Raw genomic sequence first — 22,791 nt, forward strand, 5'->3', positions numbered from 1 at the left:
CACAAACACACACATACCGACAACAGCAAGAATACACACAATAAAAAACATGCAACAATAGATACACGAGTGCCATCAACATCTGTTTAGAAAAAGGGTAAAAGGGCACAATTTTTGGCTTTACACAACTGTTATATTAAAAAAGAGGTTTGATTTCTGATTCTGCCGTGATGCAGATGAAACATGTAATCTGTTTTAATCTGTTTGCCCTGTTAGCACAGAATATCTGTGTTTAACTGCTCCATGGGCCTATTGCACTGTAGCCTGTGTAAGGCTATGAAGCTAAAACCATAGTGTGACTACTTTTAATGTTTCCTTGTATACATGAGCCATCTATCTTTGTTTTTTTTACTCAGCATGGGGTGGCATCTCTATTTAAAACCTCAATGTACTACATATACTAAGGATGAGTATAAAATTATTCATTCTCTGTTTTTTATCTTTCTACAATGTAAAAATACAATATCTATGTCTATGTATCCTTACAAGACATGCTTTACTTTAGTAGTAGAGCTCGACAATAGGATGACCCAATAGCTTGGGGCAAGCGTAAAACGATGCTGTCACTTGCCCAGTGCTGGATTGTCTCGAAAGTTTATCATTTGCACGTGCTTTAGGCCTCGTCAATTTAAATATTCAAGGAAACAAGATGCGAAACACATGTCAATGTGCTACTCACATGTTGTTTGGGTTTTGTTGCTAAAGCGTGCGTGCGGGTAAGCCACATCTCAAGACTTCATACAGTGCACAATCACTTTTTCTTGCACTTGAATGGACATATTTCAGTCCTTCCAGAAAAACGCCGATTTTTTTATGATTGTTTCTGGCAAAAATCCTTGTACCACGTTTTCTTAAAAAATGCGATGAAATATTGGGGATATTTATGCAATTTTATGTGATGATGATGATTATTATTATTATTATGAATTATTGTTCACGTCGCGTATTTACGTCACTTCCTAACATTAACTTTCTGCTAAGATTTATATGACGTTCTGCTACAATAATGTGGGGATTATGAAATCATGCAAGCCTCGCATATTTTGCGAGCAGAAAACTGCAATTTATGCGGCGAAAGTGAGGCGTATTTAAAAAAAAATGCACCCCCCGCATAAATATGCGGACTTTGGCTGACTATGCATTGAATCATGCGATCACATAATCGCATTTTTCTGAATGGTCTGATATTTACACAATTATTTCAAAATGCCGTGATTATACTCGTAAAGATTTTTTTGTTTGAATGCGAGCAATTTCAGGGTTTCCCGCAGCACATTTCAGTTAAGGTGGCCCGCCTAAGCTTGGAAACCCTAACGCCTTAACTACGTCATCCAAAAAAATAAATAATCGCTGCACAAAAGGCCGTTAAGTGCATCTCGGAGAATAGCGCGTACGCACATCACACCGCGAGTGGGGACGCGCGCCACGCGGCCGGAATGAGAACGACGTGGTCCGGACCGTAACTGTCTGGAGGATAACTAGCCAGTTGTTAAAACATCTTGGAGAATAGCGCAGACGCTACATCTGCTTTAGTTTGTGTTTGTTAACCCTTTAGTTTCACTTCACCACGCAGCTATTCCCGTTAGAGGTAAAAACATTTAACTCATTAATAATCTAGTATGTGTTCATTTTTTGTCATAGTTTCTTCAAAGTTAAGTTTAATTTTAGTGTTTTAAATAAAAATATTTTAATTTTCATCATGATGCATACGTTCCGCCCATTTGATTACCACGCCCTAGGCACCAACCACCCACCCAACCCTACCACCTTAACTAACAAATTTTCTGCGGGAAACCCTGACTTTAGAAAGAAACCGCATGTGAAACAATATATTGGAGCTCTGCGTTACATGTAGATCTTAGTGACAGCACACCAAATAAATTTTATATAAAATGTTTTGTTTCATTTTTTATAGATGATTAATAGATATTGCATTGAATCGAATCAAAAACATATATCGAATGGCCAGATTGTTTGCAATACATAGCCTTAGTAGTAAAATTATTGTAATGAAGTTGTGTCTTGACAAATGTAGTAGTGTATCACTTTTAATACTAATTTCTATTCTCATTTAAAAAGCCTGCTATACACTTAGGAATTTGTCTCAAGCATACACTGTAAAAAATACTTTGCTGTCTTAAGTTGACTTTTCTCAACTATATTTTATAAGTTGTGACAACTCATCTGTGCTGACATGACTTGTAAATCTTATTTAACAAAAAGTTTATTAAACAAAATTTTTTAAGGCAGCAAAGTAGGGGTGTGACGAGATCTCGTGCGCGAGATTTCTTGTGTAGGTGAAATTCTGGCCGTTTCTCAAATAAAAGACTGCATCCTTTGGAGGTCGCATTTTTAAACTGCATTTACTTCATAAAGACTGTCTTATTAGAGACTACTAACAATTATAAAGTTTACTAATAATTTAGTTAATCGCAAATTGTTGTAATATGCTCACGACTTGCGAATGTAATGCTCAGTAAATTATCTGAAATAAACCTTAATGACGTATGCAGCCTGCATATGCGACCTCCGGAGGATGCAGCTTTCTGTTTGACCCTTTTAGGGGCCAGTTACACCAAAGGCGTTTATGGCAGTTGCAGGTGCCTTTTTTGAATGATATTCTATGGGCATGGAGCGTTTGCGCGCTGTTTATGCGCGCTGAGCGCCTTGCGGTTTTTGCCGGCGGCCGCAGCAAGGAACGCCGAGAGCAAAGAAGCGCCCGACATCATTCGCGTCTTTCCATTGTCAACTCGAATGAGGGGAGATGCGGGCCTTACGTTGTGGTGAGGGAAGTTTACAGTTGCTTTGAAGAACCGGACTCCACTCGCTCACTCTCTCCTGCGTGTTTGTGCACCTCTCACCCTCAAACAAGGTCAGAGCAAGCGTCATCTTTTTAAAGTTTCTGCTAATGTGACAGTTAACAGCAAAAGAGTGCACGCTTCAGTATTTGATTGACAAGACAGCTGACTAGGTGGTTGCCTAAGCAATATTAAAAGCCGCGTCGACTCGCACTGCTCTTTTTCAAAAAAGGCAGTGCGTCGCGCCTTGCGTTTCCAGGCGTTTAAAGCGTAGTTGGTGTAATTAGCCTCTTACAGTGCATGCATTATATTCTGTCTTTTACTGCATTTGCTTTTTTGTTTGGGTTTCCAATAATGTTCGTTTGGGAGCTCGTATGAAGTCTGAGACGTGTTTGTCTCTTGATCAGTGTCAGATGTGAAGTCTCAGCAGATTAAACCATCACAGAGTTTACATGATTTAATGTCTGCATGTTCATTTCTATTGTAAAGAAATGGACGTATATTAAATATTCAAATGAATTTAAACATTGTTTGGTTAAAAAATAAGCGTTTCTCTCCGTCTAAAGTGAAAGTGAAGAGTCAGGAGTCAACTATCTCCCCCTGCAGGCATTTGTTATAATATACACATAATGCTTTTTATTTATAGACCATAAATGTAATGTGTTTGTTAATGTAATGTTGTTTAATGTAACTTGGTTTTAATACTTTATTTGAACCAATTATTATTGCATCTTCGTTATTATGTAATTTTAAAGGCTACTGCTCACTTGGGTCTATTTTTATTACCCAAAAATAACAAATTACTTCATTATCAGTTAGTAAAATAATTGTTAGGGCCAGTCCTTGATTAGTTAAAACATTTAAAAAGAACATGATTTCAGTTTCTTATTCATTTATTTTATCATCGAGGGTTTCTTAAAAAGTGTAAAAATATCGTCTCGTCTCGTTCTCGTGAACCCAATCTTGTGTCTCGTCTCGTCTCGTGGATTAAGTGTCTCGTCACACCCCTACAGCAAAGTATTTTTTACAGTGTACAGAAACCTTCTCATCTCCCAGAAAAGTGGATTCAGTGCTTGATATGTTGGTAGAGCTTGATATCGTGTCTGCGGTTCTGTTTTCTTCTGTGATGGGATTTTTTTACTGATTGCACACCAAAACAGGAACATGATACACAGACATTACAAACTCACAACGGTGCTTGTATTAAATGTATTTTTCCAGCATTTATTGGTCTTTGTTAATGTTAGTTGATACAAATACATTTGTAGCTCAAATTGTCTGCTCTAGTTAGTTTTTAGGCTCCAACTAATGTTTGAAGTTGAAAATGTTAGGTTAGTGTTGCTTTAATATGTTTAGTTTATGTAAATGTAGTTTAAAAAAGTTCCTGAAAAGTAGTTATGGTCAGTAAATTTTTTTAAAGGGTCAGCTCACCCCAAAATGACAATTTGTATTATAAATTACTTACCGCTGTGTCGTTCTAAACCACTGAGTGCTCCAATTGTCTACAAAACATATTTTTAGATTTTTTTTTTTTAAAACCAGGAGACTTTGTGTCTGTCACATAGACTTCTGTTAGTTTCACAATTCTTTTCTCCAGAAAAGAATGAAAGACATTGGCAAAAAGGTCCATGTACCATCAGTACTTCAAAAATAATATTATGAAGCGGCGAGAACACATTTGTGCGCAAGGAGAACAAAACGAAAAATTATATTCAACAATTTGTTCTCCTCCAAGTCATTCAGTGCATGTTCACGAGCAGACTACGGTTCATGCTGCTGATGTGACCTGCTGTTTTTAGTTTTTTTTCACTTTTTTATTTATGCAATTATGCAGATTTGTAAACAATACTTAAACAGCCCGTATAAATGCTCAAATTACTTGCCAGCATACTCTGTGTCTGTACGCTGGCAATGTCAGCAGGTGACATCAGCAGCATGCGCCGTAATCTGCTCGTGGGTAAGTGATTTATGATAGTTTATGATGAACTATCCCTTTAAGTATCCGGTCATTGGTGGGTGTGGCAAAAAGTTGCTTTAGGCCCTGTATGTACATATGTATGTCAGTACAGAACAGATCTGTTCGTTACTGATATACATTCTGAATGTATATACTGTTTGTTAGATTTCACCCTTTTGTGACAAAGGAGTACTCCTCAAACATTATTCAGTCTGAGATTTTTAGATAACTAGGGTAGATATTTTCTTCTCTGATGCTGTAATACTTTGGCTCTCAATTATGATATAAAGCTGTGACTGAACTGACTCACCATTTTGTTTATTGTTGTGTTGTGAGAGGTTTATTTGAAGGTATGAGAGGTCTCTCGTACTCGTTTTCTCTCACCCTTTCAATTGCTTTTTCTCGGTTTGAATGTATTTTTCCTTGATTCCCTGATTATTTTTGGTTTCCTCTTGTTAGTAGAGGTGTGGGTCTATTACATGGCGTCATGGAAGTACTAAGACACATCTGAAGCAGTGACTTTAGGGCACGTTTGGCAGTGGCACACGGTGTTCAGAGAGAGAACCAAAGGAAGTTATAGAGGCAGTTTTGCTCTTTTCTCCTTTCCAGGGTTTCTGTTCTGACATGCTGTGAGATCATACTCTTCCTCATTCCAAGATTTTGCCTACAATCCTATTCACATACCTGCACACACTGAATTGCACACAAACTCGCATCCAATGATATATTCTCATTGGTTGTAAATGTCTTTCTGTAACCACGGATTTCCACACAATAAAATTAGGGATAAATTATATTCTGCTTCTGGCTTAGATTTAAATAAAAATTCAAATGATTACTCGTTGGTTTGCTGTTGTACCAATATGTCAAGAGCTATAACTAAATGTGTATTTTACTTGAAATATTTAATATTACAGCTAGATTTTTTTATCAGTGAATGACTGAATGAATTACACATACTTGAAATATGCTTCACATGTCTTTTTACTGGGTGGAGGTAGCAGTATCATCCAGTCAGAAGTGAGTGGGTAAATTTTAGGGAGTCATGATCAGGGGCCTCATTTATCAACATTGCGTAGAAAATGTTCTATATTTGTACTTACGAATGAAATTTAGAATGTGCCTAAGTACAAAAAAATCGGGATTTATCAAACGTGCGCACGTGGTTCGTACGCACATCAGTAAGTAATCCTTGATGATAAATCCCACTTGTTCTTAAGCACCGTGCTCGTGCACGTTCATAGTCATTTGCATTCCGAAACGCCTCCAATGAACCATGTATGGTGACAACACCTCCCGTTATATGTCACGTGGTTGTGCTTTTTCCCTTATCGCATTAATGACAAAGAGAGCGTAAAAGAGGAATTTTACAGACACAGAAATTGAGTTACTGGTGGATGAGGATAAATCCTAATAACACATCCTGATTGGTTTACTTAGTGCGGGAGGAATGACTAACAAAAGAAAACAAATCTACATGGGAACATGTTACCAGTGAGTTTCCATTGAATATAAGGGGGAGAGAACACTTTCAGAAATAAAAAAAGTTGTTTGACATTAAATTATCAGGGGAAAAAAACGCGTCACAGCACACCGACGTGAAACGAGTGCAACTGGAGGAGGACAACTTTCCACCTTAAACAGCAGCATATATAACCAGCATCATTGGCGCGATCTTTGAAAACGCGCTACCGGCGGAATGGATTATTTGCCAAGTCTTCCAATATCGCAAGATAAGCCATTGCACTGTGTCAAGCATTTACCGGAGACTTCATTTATACAAATCACATGTAGAGCTTTCACAGATAAAGATACCTATCACAAATAAATCATTATAATTATTTGCTGTTACCATACTGACATTAATCGTTTTTAACACCTGCTTGTGGATAATAAATAGACACTTCTTTACTCACTGGAACAGGGTCCTGTGTAGTATCGCTATTCTACCACTAGATGCTCTGCGTACGCATACTCAGAGGTGTGCGTATATTTACACACATTTCTACGTATAAGTGCAATATGATAAATTCCACACTTTGCGTAAAACTGTTCATACGCACACTTTACGCACACATCTGTGCGTACGCACGTTTGATAAATGAGGCCCCTGATCTTTGGTAATGGAAGGAATGGAGTTTGCTTTAAAAGTTGTCATGTTTTATAATGACCTCAGTTTTATGTAATGAAAGGCGGCTCTTTTTGAGATCCCCTGTCTTTAATGGTGATAATCCAGAAAATATAGGGTGAGCATTGCTCCATCTGCTGGCAATTGTTTGCTTTGTGTCAAGCAGATTTCTAGATAATCTCATACCCAAACATATCTCTCTAATGCTTTGAAATATCTTGAAACTTGGAGTTGAGGTTTAAACTGTATCTTTTGTGTTTCTATATTGATTACAGCCTGTTGTGTTTCTGAATTAAATTTGGTAATTTTTGTAGGACTAGTCTTTTGTATGTAAAAAGAACAGATGGTTGCCTTAAGCTCCATCTTTTCATGCATCTCCTTATGCTACTTTTTATTTTTCATACATACACACTTACTTATTGTTTAACATTTTTTTTCCTATTTCTTTTTTTCAAGGCTATTACATAACATCTGTCCCTAAAAGAAAGTGAAAAAGGGCTATGTCCTGTGCTATGAAAGGATTTTGCTGCTAGGAGTGTTTTTGTATTAGCATTCAGTCTTAGAATGACAGCACATCTGATCCTGTTGGAGCCAGCAGGCTGAGACTAGTATGATTTAATACATCCATTGTTAATACATGCATGCATCTCTTTTGTTTGACAATATTATTTCAATGAACCTTGAACTTCATGCATTCCATTTACGCCTGACTCTTGCTTCTATAGATGGTGTGCTTTCTATCAGCATTCACTCAGTTATGACAAGTTTTTAGATTTTTGTGTCATTTATTGGTATAACAAAATGTATATTACTAAAGCTTAACAGCATTCCTGGGACATCCCAAACACATGCAGGCTACTTTATCTGATGGATGGTGTGGGTCTGACACAGGCCCGAATGGGCCGTAGGGAGGACCGGGAGAATTCCTGGTGGGCCGGTCTGTTTTTTTTTTTTTTGGCCACAAGGGCCAGTGTTGTAATGCCACGGGTTGAAGGTTGCTGCTGTCCCTATCCTGCCAGTACTCAAAGCAGCCCCACTCGTGTAATTTACGGGTGAAAGATGTCCCGACAGCTTTATGCCAAAGTTGATTGTGTCCTGAGTCCCGACCACTTATTGGAAGAATTCTTGGATTAGGGTTCATTAACATGCATGGAAAACGCAGGATGCGCCGCGTGTAAGCGCTCGCCCGTGAACACGAGTTTCGTTTCAGACACGTTTTTTTTTTTTTTTTTTGAGTGCGAGATCATATGAATGGCTTCTAAAAGGAAAATTATCTACAAATCGTATTTTTAAATCTAAGTCGTTGGGGTTACAATGAATCGTCTATTAATAATCAGTCGCCTATTCATCCTCTGTTGCAAGAAACAAAAATCTATTTTGTGCAAAACTGAGTTTATTGGATAAATGTTTTTTCAAGTAAAACAAATTGTTCAAAATCCATATTTATTTATTTATTTATTTATTTGCAAAAGTTAGGCCTACATTACGTAATTTGACAATATACATGATCTAAGGACTAAAAAAATTTAATAAAAGATTATATTTTTCATCTGCTTTCCCTGCATACCTGATAAGTCTTGCTTGTGTATTGTGCATCAGTGGTTTCCAAGCATTTTCAACCAACAGGTAATCTCAAGACCCAACATTTTTAAAGAAAATGGAAATATAGGAGAAAACAAACACATTAGTTCCGTTTTCAGTAGTTTTTGAATAAGTTTAATAGAATTATATTAAAATACCTTATGGTAGGGCAGCATAGCAAAAATCTTAATTGTTTAGGCTACTGTATTTGCATTGAATTGTCAATGATATATTTTGACAAATACAATGAATTGCAAGGCTTCATAGAACAGTGCACTATTGCATACTTATATACTACAGAGGATTTAATTATATTACTTTAATATAGTCTGTCATGAAGTAAAGTGGGCCGGTCTTAGGCATCAAACTCCAGGGCTAAAAATGAGTCCCACTCCGGCCCTGGTCTGCCAGGTGTGATTGTATATAGGACGGTTTTATTTAGAGTATGTAACCAAACAAACATTTCTTTCTTTGTGTCTCCCTTTTTTTTTCTTTTTAATGTGCTTAGTCATGATTGAATTACGAGGTTCCTGTGTTACAGTCCTGACTTGTTATGGAGCTCACCAAAGGGATACAATAACTCACTTCTTCCAACACTCCTTTCAGATTATGTGCACTTTTCATCTGAAAAAAAAAAGATTACAAAGTATTTGTGACCTGGCTCAAGGCCGATTGACTAGAGTAGCATTTTCCTAAATTTTATGTTCCAGTCAGTGTTTATCACTGTGTGGTCATTTTTGTGTGGTCTTTTCCTATTTATCTGTGTTGTGCAGATTACTTAGATTGCCATTTTAACCCATACAAAATCTAATGGAAGTGAGCATACAGGTGTGTGTTTGTAAGAAGAGTCTGGAATGTGGTTAAGCAGGATCGTCTATAAATAGTGTTATGTAAGAGTGGCAGTATCTCTCTCTCTGTCTTCTCTCTCACTCTCTGACTGCCACAAAGTGAAACAGTTTTTCTTTCTCTATTTCCTTTTTGTTGCAATTCTCCTGCTCGAGTAGGTGGTTAAAGAAATGACTACATTCCCTTGACTTTTTTAACATGCTGGACCTTACAGGACCACTAGAGGGCAGTAGATTTACCCAAATTCAAACTTTTTAAAGAGTTAATGCATTGACAAATGATATTTCCATGAAAAAGTGATTTTGACAACATGTAAATTTACGATAAAACTTACTTTAAGTTTCAGAAATCAAAAGTTCCTTGTTAATCTAAAAACAGCATTTATTAAAACGAAGATGCCAAAATGCATTGTCAGATTTTCTCTCAGTATGACATCATAGTGCAACAAGATCATCATTTATGGCGCTTTTACATTGCATAGTACTCCACGGTTTGTTTTGGGTCGTGTCAGCCTACTTTTGAGGGCTTTTCCACTGGGTGCAGTACGTAGTACACAATACTTATTTTTTAGTACCACCTCGGTCGGGGTTTCGAAGCGACCCGAGCTGATACCAAAACGTGATGCGAAAACACTGTAGATCACTGATTGGTCTGAGAGAATTGTCATTACCAGCGTCACCGCTATAATGTAAAAGATTAGCTTTACCTTTATGCTAGCTTGCGCTGTCTCGAGTATACCTGTTATTATTTTTGCATTGCTGTAAGTTCCTAAACTCCTTTTTAGTAATGAAAAACATCCACATGTTGAGAATCAGGAACACCATAACAGTTTTTTTCCAGACTTGCATTTTGTGGCGGCACATTCGGACGCGCACGCCCGCATTTATGCTTCAATGCAACTTCAATGAGGCTTAGCGGAGCGCCGTCGACTGACGCCACAGGTGTTTGAACAGAAACTGTCATGTGAGACAGAGGTAGTGATAAACATGATGTGCAAACATCTATTGGTGGTGGTCAATTTTAATTGTGTGGCAGACTGAGAGACATATAAATGCATGGGGATGTACAACGACGCTCTCACTTGTATGATGTCACAGCAGTAGGCAGCGCAAATATAACCTCACGCCTATAATCCCTCCCACTCCAAAGTGTTACTAAACTCGATGGAAAAGCTAACCAAGCCAAATTGAGGTGAGTTGACCCAAACCAAACCGTGGGGTACTATGCAATGGAAAAGCACCATTAGTGTCTTTTCCTACCTTGTGATCTAAACATTAGAAGGCTGATCCATACTGTTTCCAGAGTATGTCACAGCATTGGGTGTGTTTGATTTCATGCAGTGCATCGAAGGCCGACACTCGTATGACATCAAAGTACAGGACGGTCTACTTTCAAATACTTTGAAGTCGAACACACCTACTGTTAGCCAATCATGGTTTGCTTCCAAGTCCTGAATGTGTGTTCCACCTATTAAAATTGAGTTTTTAAAAGATGTGGTCAAAAACAAAATAAAAGTCTTTTACTATCTAAAAGAAGTTTTTTTTTTATTCTGACATTGGACCAAAAAGAATAAAAAAATGCATGTTTACATCTTTAAATCCAAAAATGAATGGTGCTTTGTCCAGTTTTACCTAAAATGAGTTTGACATCTCAGCATAATGTTTGATGGGTCTGTCTTTCTTTTTGTTTCTCTCTGTTAAAGCAGCAAGGTAGGCCTGACTCTCCTGTCTACACAAACCTCAAGGAGTTAAAGATCTCTCAGTCCTCCATCCCACCACTGCCGTCATCCCCACCGCTCCACAGTATTGGTGAATGGGAGACTTATAAAGACCAGAATGGCAGACACTTCTACTACAATCGAAACACGCAGGAAAGAACCTGGAAACCACCACGGGCAGGGGGCAGCCTCACCAGGAAAGAGGAAAAACAAGAGACATTTGAAGCTGAGGTACACACACCAAAAACCATCACATACTGTCAGCCTTTCATCAGAACTGGGGCGTAGGCTTTCTATTAAATATCAAAGTATACCCCTAATTTCTTGGGGAGCATGGCTGCTGTTTTAACAAAGTTGTACCAAGACGTTCAATTATGCTGCCATTGGGAGCAGTGTTTTTATTGGTATTGTCATCAGTGCATCTCTTGTTCTACAAATATAAATATAAAATTCAAATATTAATTGTAATTTAAAATGTAAAAGCGGTAAATCCAAAAATATTTTCTCTGGCCTTGGGAATTGCATGATGGATTCCTCATACTAAGTATATGTATGCATGCAAAGCATTCTGAGTGATTAAGTGCTGTTATTTTGTGGGTGAAGCGATGATTGTTACCATTACTGACTGGTGACGGTTCAGACAACAAGCTTGTAATTTCCTCTTCTGTCCTGTTTATATCACATCTGTCTTTCCTTATCTGAAATATTTCCCATTTTGGATAAACACTCTCACTATCTCTTTCTTTCTCTCTTTCGGTTATTTCCCTCTTGTCCTTCTTTTCTGCGATTGGCTTGGGAAAGGTTCTGTCATCCGAGGAGAACTGTCTGAGCAGCCAGTCAGATAGCCAGTATGGTTCGCCCCCTAGAGGCTGGTCTGAGGACATGGATGAGCATGGGCACACATTGTATGTGTCCGACTATACTAACAAGGTACAAACTGCCTGTGACTAGGCAGACAAAATCCTCTGTGTTAATCCACTTATGAGAAGTTACACATGCTCATAAGGTATACAAACTAACAAAAATCTTTTATGGCATTTTGCCAACGATTTTCTCCAAAGCAACTTCTTTTATATGTATGTGCTTTCTCTAAAATTGAACGCATGACCTGCACTTCTGATGCAATGCTTCACCATTTTTTTCAGAGCTACAAACATGTGATTTCTCTTTATTTTTTAAAAGACGTGTTTTACTTGCTTCGTTGTAGCCATTTTTTGTTTTGCTATTTGTATGTAGTGGGTCCGAAACACAGATGAAAAAGGCCGGCTTTATAACTACAGTGAGGATGGCTCTCGATCTGAATGGGAACTGCCTAAAATTGGTCTCAAATCACAGGTAAAATTCTGGTGCTTACCAGCTTTAAAATAGTATAAATAGCAGTGGTGGCTCGTTTCTGCTTATCCCAGGGGTGCTAATTTAAAATCAGTGTTCGAAGTGTCGTGTGTTGCTTGTGTTTTCAAAATGTGTGTTTGTTGCGTCGTGTGGACCATGTGCATCGCGTGTTTTGTCAAAATAAGTGCCTGCTGCACACGCATCAAAACCGTGTCTGCAGCGGGCGCTTATTTTGAAGGGACATGTGATGCACACAGGATCACTCGACGCGCAGAACAAATATTTTGAAAAAAGGAACCACACACATGACGGGCTACATACATTTTTTGACCAACTTCGCATCGAGCGCCCTTGAAAAAAGAAGTCACCGGCTGCCACAAATGAATAGATTAGATGCAAAAGTAAGATAATGAAATTGACCGAATGCTCTCAGCACATACGTTTATCAAATACTTGCACTTCAAATCTGTTTAATCCCGGCCTCAGGCCATTCAGAAATAGCACTTTGTTTGCAAATCCATTAAATGGCACAACAATTTTCCAGAAAAGTCCATGCAAGGAATATGGATGGACAATGGCGCGTGTACAACATGTTTCAATTCTTAAACTTTTGAATTGAAATTTTTACAAAATATATTAGGATATTGACCGAATTAAAAAAAAAAACACCACCGGTTTTTAATATTTTGCTGTGTTCTTACCTCAACTTAAAGGTACAGTAAGTAGGGTTTTAAGTGTTTTATTAATCAAAATCAATGTCTTTATTCATGAATATGTCCTTGTTGGTGTCAAATGACCTCTGCCAGTGATCTGACTTTTCTTTGTAAGCTTAGAATTTCTCCTCTTTACTTACATTGAACGTGTAAGTCCAAGGAGGCATCCATAATGTTCCACCATATTGATAAACTATAATAGCAGAGAGGGACAAAAAGCACTAGCCTACCAACGCGTTTCCACAACATGTTTTCATTCAGAACACGTGAACCAGCTGCAACGGACAAGGAGATCACTGATTACATAACGGCTACCGTAGTTGCAACACGCATTTGGAAAGGCGAGGCGCTAGAGAACATTGTTCGTTTGAATGCAAAATACAATTTCACCACTAGATGGGAGTAAATCCTACTTATTGCCCCTTTAAACAAATTGATACATACCTATCTTTTTTCATTGTGTGCACTTGATCTTTGTACAGCATGTCGTGGGTGTGTTGGCATTTGGCCTGGCCCCATTCATTCCTTAGGATCCAAACAGGGATTTAAAAGCTACCAAACACTTCCATGTTTTTCCTATTTAAAGACTGTTACATGAGTAGTTGCACGAGTAAGTATGGTGGCACAAAATTAAACGTGGCGATTTTTTTTTAAGTGGATAAAAATGAGAACTATATTGTATGGCGAAAGAGTACTTAGTTTGCAGAAGTTTGACCTCGGTGCACTGTAACAGCATCACTCCTGACTACTCCCCATCTCGCTCAAACGTCCGTCTATATTACTGCGCCCGATACAATACAATATAGTTCTCATTTTTTATCCACCTAAAAAATCGCCACGTTTTATTTTGTGCCATCATACTAAATCGTGTAACTACTCGTGTAACAGTTTTTAAATAGGGAAAACATGGAAGTGTTTTGTGGCTTTTAAATTCATCCCTGTTTGGATCCTAAGGAATGAATGGGGCCAGGCCAAATGCCAACACATTCACAAAGCGCTGTACAAAGATTAAGTGCATGCACTGAAAAAGATGGGTATGCATTAATTAATCTAAGCTGAGGTAAGAACAAAGTAAAATATTGAAAAATGGTGGTGTTTTCCTTTAAGACTTTTACCTTTATTCAGAAAGAACAGTAAAGATTGAAAACTTTTTTTTTCCAGAAGTACAGACTTTGACAAAAAAAGCTTGCATGCACTTAAGAGGGTTTTGCTAAATACTAATAAAATTAAGTGACATTTGTGAAAATAAGGCATTGCCATTGTGGACTGATAACGTTTTCATTGCCATTAAAATGAAATTACAGAACCTAAACATAAGAGCCTGATAAAAATGTTTAAGCTTTAAGAGGCACTTTTAAAGGGTTTTGCATCTGAACTTTTCATATCCAGTAACTTTCAGGAAGTATCTAAAACTCTGTGAATCCCTTTCAGTTACTAAACCAGTTAGTCCTGGTTTCAGTGCCGGTTTCCATTTGTGTTTGCCTTTGTGTTACACACGATTGTCAGTCCTAGTAATCTAATTTCTTTTATCTCTCGTCCCACCTGTTTTAGTCTAACCACTCCCCTCTGATGCCAGGGGGTGGAGACTTGCACAAAACTCGTAGTCTTGACCGGAGACTGCCAGATCCCATTCACATTGGTAGGTCGAGACACAGCGTGAATGCACCGGAGTGCAATGACAAGGTACACACACATTCATACATACACACTAAAGAACACTGTTAAAACTGTAAAAAAAAAAACACAGCAAACAATAACGAAAGATTTTTTTTTATACAGAACTTATGCTGCTACAAACATGTGTGCTTATTCTAAAACACAAGCACGAGTCAAACGCCAGCGCTGCGCTGATGTAGAAATGAACTGAATTCATTTAGAAACTTGTTATATATCAGAATCCCACTCTAGGTTTGGTAATCATTTTTATTGTGCTTTATGTCTGACCAAAGTTTAAAAAGAAGTCCATGAAGGACCGGCGAATCTTCTCCCCAAGTCGCAAAGGCACCACCCGCTCTCACCCCTATAGGCCTCAAGTCAGTGCAGCACCACGCTTAAATCCCAGCAAGCACATCGAATGAAATCCTGCATGCGCACCTTCACTTACTGCACCTCCTTGCAGTATAAGCAACACTAATTTTTAATGTCCATATTGCATGTAAAATTTTCACCCTGCTTAATGCTTTGTAAAAAGCTTGTTTACCTGTATAATCAATCACAGGTCATAAATCACAACATGCTGATCGATATACAGCCCAATGTTGATCTGGATTTAATAGAAGCGAATCGTAATCGTATTGACTCGTAACTGATGTGTGCACTAATTTGCATTCATTGGTTTATTACAAGTGTTAAAAATCAATAAGTGTAAACCATACAATTTGCTGTTCTCTTGTCTAGGACTCCAAACCAGGCTCACCTGACTCAGACTCCTCCTGCCCCTCTTCTCCCAAACCCCCCCTCTCCGTTAGTATTAGCATTGTCCATCTCTATCCTCCTCCTCCTGCTCCTTCACTCACAGACCTCTCTTTTTGTCTTTGTATCCCTGGTTTCTGACTGTGCTTTTGTGTGTGTATGCAATAATTAAATGGGCCATGAGAGGATGTGTGTTAACGATTTTACCACATTAAAAGAGTGTAAATCGGCTCAGTGTTAAAAATCTTCTTCACTGTGGTAAAATCATTTATTGCTTTTGTAGAAGATCAATAACACTTTGTAGGAGATACCAATGTTCAATAAACAATTGCATTTACAGTAATGTACTGTTGTTCTTGGCAGTACAACTTGGTAGATTAATATGGAAATCTGTTGTTTGGGCACAGGCGTGTGTTTAATGGCTATATTGCAACAAATCTTTACAATTTGTGTGGATTGTCTGATAAGATTTTAGGAGCAAAAAAGCTTGAATTGCTGATTGTATCATCTGTACTGCTTCTCTGCAAAATATTTACAGTTATTTACAGTTTGTCTGTACCATGCTGTAGCACAACAAAACATCTGTTAAAGGATTAGTCCATTTTCTTTAAAAAAAAAATCCAGATAATTTACTCACCACCGTGTCATCAAAAATGTTGATGTCTTTCTTTGTTCAGTCGAGAAGAAATTATGTTTTTTTAGGGCTGTCAAAATATACGCGTTAATAACGCGTTAACGCAAATTAATTCTAACGGCACTAATTTACGCGCGATTAAAGAAACACGCAATTTCTGTTTGAACCACAGCTGGATGAATTGAGACGCAGCAAGTGACCGGCGCTGTCTAGATGAGTCGGAGCTTTTCATAAAAATAAGAACATTAAGCTCTCGTCTAGCGAATCCAATGCTCTAAATGGTCATTAAACATCTAAAATGCATGTTTTCTGCACGCGCAGTTTTCTTTATCTGCACGTTTTCTGTGAGGTGTACCGTCCCAAATCCATGTAAAGCAAAGATGTGTCGTCTTTCACTTTTTAGTTTCGTTTTTAAAGCATTCAGAAATTATAGAAAATAGACTGCAGGACTTTCTTGATGTTAAAATAATTATTAAGAGAGATAAAGTTCGGGATCTGATTGATGTTAAAAGAGTTATTTAGAGTGACAAGGCTCAAAAGCGATGTCTGACGCAGACGTCTGAAACGCATGCACACAAACACGCGAGTGCGTGACCCTGATATATATAGACAACACAAAATTACAGTTTTAAAAATATCTGTTTTGACAAGAATTCACGCAGGTATGACCTATAATCTGTTATATCTGAAGTGAATGTTTGGTTAACTGTTAAGGAAAAGTATCTGTTGTGTCATTATATTAAACCCTTGCATTATCAGACCTACAGTATCTTAAAGTGGTCAGTCCCAATGTCAAAATTAAACAATAAAAGAAAAACGTATATTGATATTGTTTTTGCTCTGCGTTAACAGGTATAGTTCTGTCATGCTTTGTCAGATTCCAACAATTGTTCCAATTGTTTTGAAGTTTTTTAATAGAAAATGTTAAAATATAAATTACACATTTTGCTCATCCCAACTCAATTTGACAGCACAGGTCACAAATGATGCAGCAGCAAACAGAAATGGAGAAAGAACAAAGTCTTCTAAAGGCAAAAACATTTATAAAACTATGGCTGATGGTTCTGTTGAAAATGTAAACAGGCTGTTGTAGACATACATTTGCATATAGCATATTTATTATCCAAATCCAGGCTGATTAGAGCATTAAAAACTTAAAAAGTGTTACATTTAGGTAAATTTAGAACAGATAAAAATGTGCGATTAATTTGCGATTAATCGCGAGTTAACTCATGAAATCATGCGATTAATTGCGATTAAATATTTTAATCTATTGACAGCCCTAGTTTTTTTTAGGAAAACATTCCAGGATTTTTCTAATTTCAATGGACTTTAATGGACCCCAACTTCTCGTCTTCCTCCGGTTCTGTGACACGCCAGTGCGACCTCACGTAATATCTTATCACATCAAGAGGTCACGGTTGACGTATGCAAAACTACGCCCCAGTGTTTACAAGTGTAGAGAAAGACAACAACGTCGGAACGGTCCTATGTCGAATGATACTAATTAATGTCTTTGTGTCAGTTTATTGCTTAAAATGGTCTGCAAATGTGCGTTTCATATATGTAACACGTGACCGTTCCACTTCATTATGCAATTACGCGAGGTCGTGCCGGTGCGTCACAGGACCGGAGGAAGACTAGGTATAAAAATTCCCTTTTTTTATTATTTTTCTTGCCAAAAATGACCATCATTTCGCTAGATAAGACCCTTATGCCTTGTTTGGGATCATTTAGAGTCCTTTGAAAGTGCAATTTTAAACTGCATTAAAACTCTTTGGGGTCCAATAAAGTCCATTAAAATGAGAATTATCCTGGAATGTTTTCCTCAAAAAACATTATTTCTTCTCGACTGAACAAAGAAAGACATCAACATTTTGGATGACATGGTGGTGAGTAAATTATCTGGATTTTTTAAAGAAAATGGACTAATCCTTTAACAGGCTTCACTGTGTTTGTCTTCTCATGGTGCTCTGTCTCTGTTTCCACTGGATAAAGTGTTGCTCCCTATCCTTGGCTGTTGCTGTCCATCACTCTTACTGCATTTTATTTTGGTTAGTTAATTTTTCATCTTTCTCGTTTCTCACATTTGTTTCTCTCATCTTCCTTTCAGCCATCAGAGAAGTGTGGCACTTTAAACATGACCAAAATCACAGAGCATGGCAAGAAGGTCAGGTGAGTAAAAAAGGAAATGCAGATTGAGGAAATGTTTTCATTCCGATGATTTAGTGGAAACCCATAATGCTATACTGACAGCGTTAATGGTACTGTGATTGGTCTCTTTCCTGTATGTTTTTCTACAGGAAGAACTGGACATCCTATTGGACCGTTTTACAGGGTTCCTCACTGCTGTTTAATAAGAGCCAAGGGGGTGGGACTGGTTGGGTGAGTCACAGTTTAGTACATAGGCTGGATTTACACTGCAGATGTTAATGCCCAATTCAGATTTATTGACTGTACGTTTTTGTTTTAAAGACCTGCTTACATAATCTTTTAAATGCGATTTGTATCCCATTTATGCATTTACTCGAAAAACATGGCAAAACAATTCAAGGTAGACATACTGACCCAGAACAGCTTAAACCACAGAGAAAAGAAAAACGATACGCAATGGACACCGACTAAATGATTATACAATATTTAAATACAAGATTATACAGCTTTGTAACAAGACATGAAACTTCAGCATTACTCCACTAAGTGGAGCTGTCATCTTACATTGAACTGCTAAGAAGATTTATGACATCATTTGCTTTGATATTTTGATATGGGAATATCTAATGTGTCCGCTTACATTGTAGACCAGAATGCATGCATCGGATTTACATCCGCATATTAATTAGTCTGGGAATTTCGGAATCTATGCATTTTACACGTTCGTGGGTCTTACCCGATCTGTGCCACATCGAAAAAAAACGGAATTAAGCCACTTTAATCATGGAGTGTAAATAAAACAATAGTTTTCCGTCTCTTTTGGTAAAAATAACTAGTAGGCCATGTGAGTTATGCATTTTTATTTCAGTAAGTGAGTTTATGTCTCTCATCTCTAACCAGTTCGGAAGGGAGCAGAAGCTGGAGTTCAGTGTGGATCTGAGAGGAGGTTCAGTGGATTGGGCATCTAAGGACAAATCGAGCAAAAAAAATGTTCTAGAGGTAAACACACAGTTGAAACTTACTGTTTTGGTAGTGATGTGTGAGCATTTATGTTGTGTCCTAATTTTTTAATTTAAAGTGGACATATCATGAAAATCTGACTGTTTCAATGTTTAAGTGCTATAATTGGGTCCCTAGTGCTTCTATCAAACTAGAAAATGTGAAGAACAACCCAGTAACTTAGTTTTGGTAAACCTTTCTCTGCAAGCATAGGTCATTGAAATTTGGCTCCCCCTGTGATGTCGGAAGGGGATAATACCAGCTCAGCTCATTTGCATTTTAAAGGACACACCCAAAACAGCACATTTTTGCTCACACCTACAAAGTGGCAATTTTAACATACTACAGTAAATTGTCTGTATGGGATTTTGAGCTGAAACTTCACATACGTACTCTGAAGACACCAAAGATTTATTTTACATCTCATAAAAGTTTTGTGAAATGTCCCCTTTAAAGGTGCTCAGAAAGGACACCTCTAATCAGCTTAAGTTTTTTTGTTTGATTTGCTTTAAAGATATTGCAATGTCACGTTAACAATCATCTTGTGAATGTTGTTACAGTGATTAGTAGATTTTTCACTCAAAAGTGCACATACATTATGCCTAAATACACATTAAAGTGAGTCAAATGATGACAGACATTTTATTTCGATGAACTAAGGCTGGATGGTATATTGAGTTTATGGATGCATGAATGGATAGATAGATTCATGGATAGATAATGCATGGATTGATGCATGAATGCATGCATGGATAGATGCATGGATAGATAGATAATGCATGGATTGATGCATGAATGCATGCATGGATAGATGCATGGATAGATAGATAATGCATGGATTGATGCATGAATGCATGCATGGATAGATGCATGGATAGATAGATAATGCATGGATTGATGCATGGATAGATAATGCATGGATGCATGAATGGATAGATTGATGCATGGATAGATAGATGCATGGATTGATGCATGGATAAATAGATGCATGCGTGGATGGATGCATGCATGAATGCATGCATGGATTGATGCATGGGTAGATAATGCATGGATTGATTCATGGGTAGAAAATGCATGGATAAATAGATGGATGCAAGTACAATGTATATGAGGAGCTCAGATGCAAAAGCCGTATCAAAGCCGTTTTTTTTTTTTTTTTTTTGCTTTTTTTGACATCAGTATTTTTCCCAGTTTTTTAAATTCATCACAAAGTTACAGAGGTACAATATTGCCCAGCCCTATGGTGAACTGTTCCTTTTAGACTGCTGTCTTGGTATGTAACACATTTGGTTTGTTGGCTTTGATGTGTTGATGTAGCTGAAGACGCGACAGGGCCTGGAGCTCCTCCTGCAGTCAGATACTGACGGCTGCATCAACGACTGGAACAAAGCACTGAACGAAGCCTTAAATACACATGTGAGCACTTAAACACACACAAGTTCATGATTTGCCCCAAGGATGACTAAACATGCTCAAGTACACAAAATACACAAAGAATGTATACTTATGACACTTAATATGTGTGTGTGTACACATGCATGGGAGTCTGATGAGGCTATTGAAGAGGACATGCCAGAATCTCCTGATCATGAGAAACATGAAAAGGAGCACAGAGACTCCAAGAAAAGCAGAGGTGTGTGTATGATTTTGTGTTATTTGTTATCAGCACTTGGCATGTGAATACCGTTCTTTAAATACGCTTTCTGTCCTTTGACACCCCAGCTATGAAGAATTCCGTAAGCATGGATAATTCAGAAGAGAAAAAGACCAAGACCAAGCTGAAGAAATTCCTCACACGCAGACCCACTTTACAGGCCGTCAAGGACAAGGGCTACATTAAAGGTACTGCACATGAACTCAAAAACATGTCATATATCAGAACTTGTTGTGTCGATTTTCCACTCCATGGCACGGCTCGGTACGGCTTACTTTTGGGTCTTTCCACTGTGTACAGTACTTAGTACCGGGCACTTTTTTTAGTACCATCTCGGTTGAGATTCCAAGGGAGCTGCACCTATACAAAAATGTAAATACTGCAGGTCATTATCAGCGTCAATTGCTAAAAGCAAGATTATCTTACCCTTGTGCGTCGTCGAGCAAACCAACTGATGTCCTCATTTGCAATTTGTTGTACAAATTACCAAACTCTCGTGTATCTTTTAGCAATTAAAAACATTCACAAATGCTGAGTATCAAGAACACTATTCCATCGATATGCTCCATTGCTCCTGTGTTGTGCCTTTGTTTGTAGAGGCAGCGCAAATAGCGCTAACTATACTGGGGTTTTATTTTGTCATTTGGATTGTTGTTTAACTCCCTCTCTGTCTTTCTCTTTCTGTAGATCAAGTGTTTGGATCCAGTTTGAGCAGTTTGTGTCAGAGAGAGAATTGCACTGTTCCTCATTTTGTCAGTCTCTGTATCGAGCATGTGGAGACAAACGGTACGTGTCTGTCCAAACTTTTCCTTTGATCTTAATGATGTTAACTTACCTCTGAGTAGATATTTATTAAAAGGCGAAGAGCTACCAGTATGTGAGTTTTGTGAAAATCCATTGAGAATAAAATATGTCGTAAGGTTCTGCTTTAAATGATATTAAGGCAAATTTTTACTTTGAGAATTCATTAATAGACATTTTTTAAAAGACTTCTGGGAGGATCTTGCCTTTTTTATCAAGTATTAAAATGAAAGAACTTATATAAATGTTTTCAATATAAATTATTATATTGTTATACCACGGGTCTGTTGAATGCTGCATTCTGATTGGCTGAGAAATGTTCTATGGGTGTTGATTATTTTTCTGTAAACCGCACACCTATCTTTTCAAATGTCTTAAAAATAGGCACCAGAGCAATGTTTGTGGTAACCGTGGTATAAGCGGAATAATTGACTCCGGTCCTCTGAATTATTTGAAAATAATTTTCAATTATTTCGCGTCGTGCCGCATTACCACCTTGGTGTGCATTATTTTCTTATAATTCAATGGCCCGTCATCAATTATTCCTTACGTATTATGGTGAAATATTGTAAGTTTGCCATGAAAATGCCCTTTGGTGATAATATGGCATTTAACATATCCAAATATTGACTCCATAAATCTAAAATGTACACTCAACCCAACTTTAAACACTTCATGACATGTTCTTGCAATATATGTGACCCTGGATTACAGAACCAGTTATATGCGTTCATTTTTTTGCAGTTGGCTAAATAAATAATCTTTCCATTGATATATGGATTGTTAGGATAGAACATTATTTGGCTGAAATACAACTATTTTAAAATCTGGAAACTGAAGATGCAAAAAATATCAAAATACTGAAAAAAATCGCATTTAAAGTTGGCCAAATGAAGATCGTAGCAACGCATATTACTAAAGATCAATACATTAAAAAAAATAATAATTTACAGTAGGACATTTACAAATATCTTCATGGAACATGATCTTTACTAAATATCCTAGGGTTTCCCGCAGCACTTTCCAGTTCGGGCGGCCCGCCTAAGCTGGAAAACCCTACTTAAC

At 37.6% G+C, this 22,791-nt stretch overlaps 1 protein-coding gene across 6 annotated transcripts in view; it reads left to right on the top strand.

Annotated features, from left to right (window-relative positions):
• The window catches only part of arhgap12a (Rho GTPase activating protein 12a), a 38,974-nt gene that overhangs the window by 10,714 nt on the left and 5,469 nt on the right, over nt 1–22,791 (top strand). For 2 of the 6 annotated variants that reach the window (XM_073855868.1, XM_073855872.1), the window contains exons 3-15: nt 11,013–11,258; nt 11,829–11,957; nt 12,264–12,362; nt 14,624–14,755; nt 15,022–15,105; nt 15,470–15,535; nt 18,232–18,293; nt 18,422–18,503; nt 19,173–19,271; nt 20,589–20,680; nt 20,801–20,904; nt 20,994–21,113; nt 21,613–21,711. In XM_073855868.1, coding sequence (XP_073711969.1) covers nt 11,013–11,258; nt 11,829–11,957; nt 12,264–12,362; nt 14,624–14,755; nt 15,022–15,105; nt 15,470–15,535; nt 18,232–18,293; nt 18,422–18,503; nt 19,173–19,271; nt 20,589–20,680; nt 20,801–20,904; nt 20,994–21,113; nt 21,613–21,711 — 1,414 coding nt within the window. The remainder of the gene's footprint in view (nt 1–11,012; nt 11,259–11,828; nt 11,958–12,263; nt 12,363–14,623; nt 14,756–15,021; nt 15,106–15,469; nt 15,536–18,231; nt 18,294–18,421; nt 18,504–19,172; nt 19,272–20,588; nt 20,681–20,800; nt 20,905–20,993; nt 21,114–21,612; nt 21,712–22,791) is intronic. The other 4 variants (XM_073855873.1, XM_073855874.1, XM_073855875.1 and 1 more) reach the window with 4 other exon arrangements.

Source organism: Misgurnus anguillicaudatus, chromosome 2 (assembly GCF_027580225.2).
Source record: "Misgurnus anguillicaudatus chromosome 2, ASM2758022v2, whole genome shotgun sequence".
NCBI lineage: Eukaryota > Metazoa > Chordata > Actinopteri > Cypriniformes > Cobitidae > Misgurnus > Misgurnus anguillicaudatus.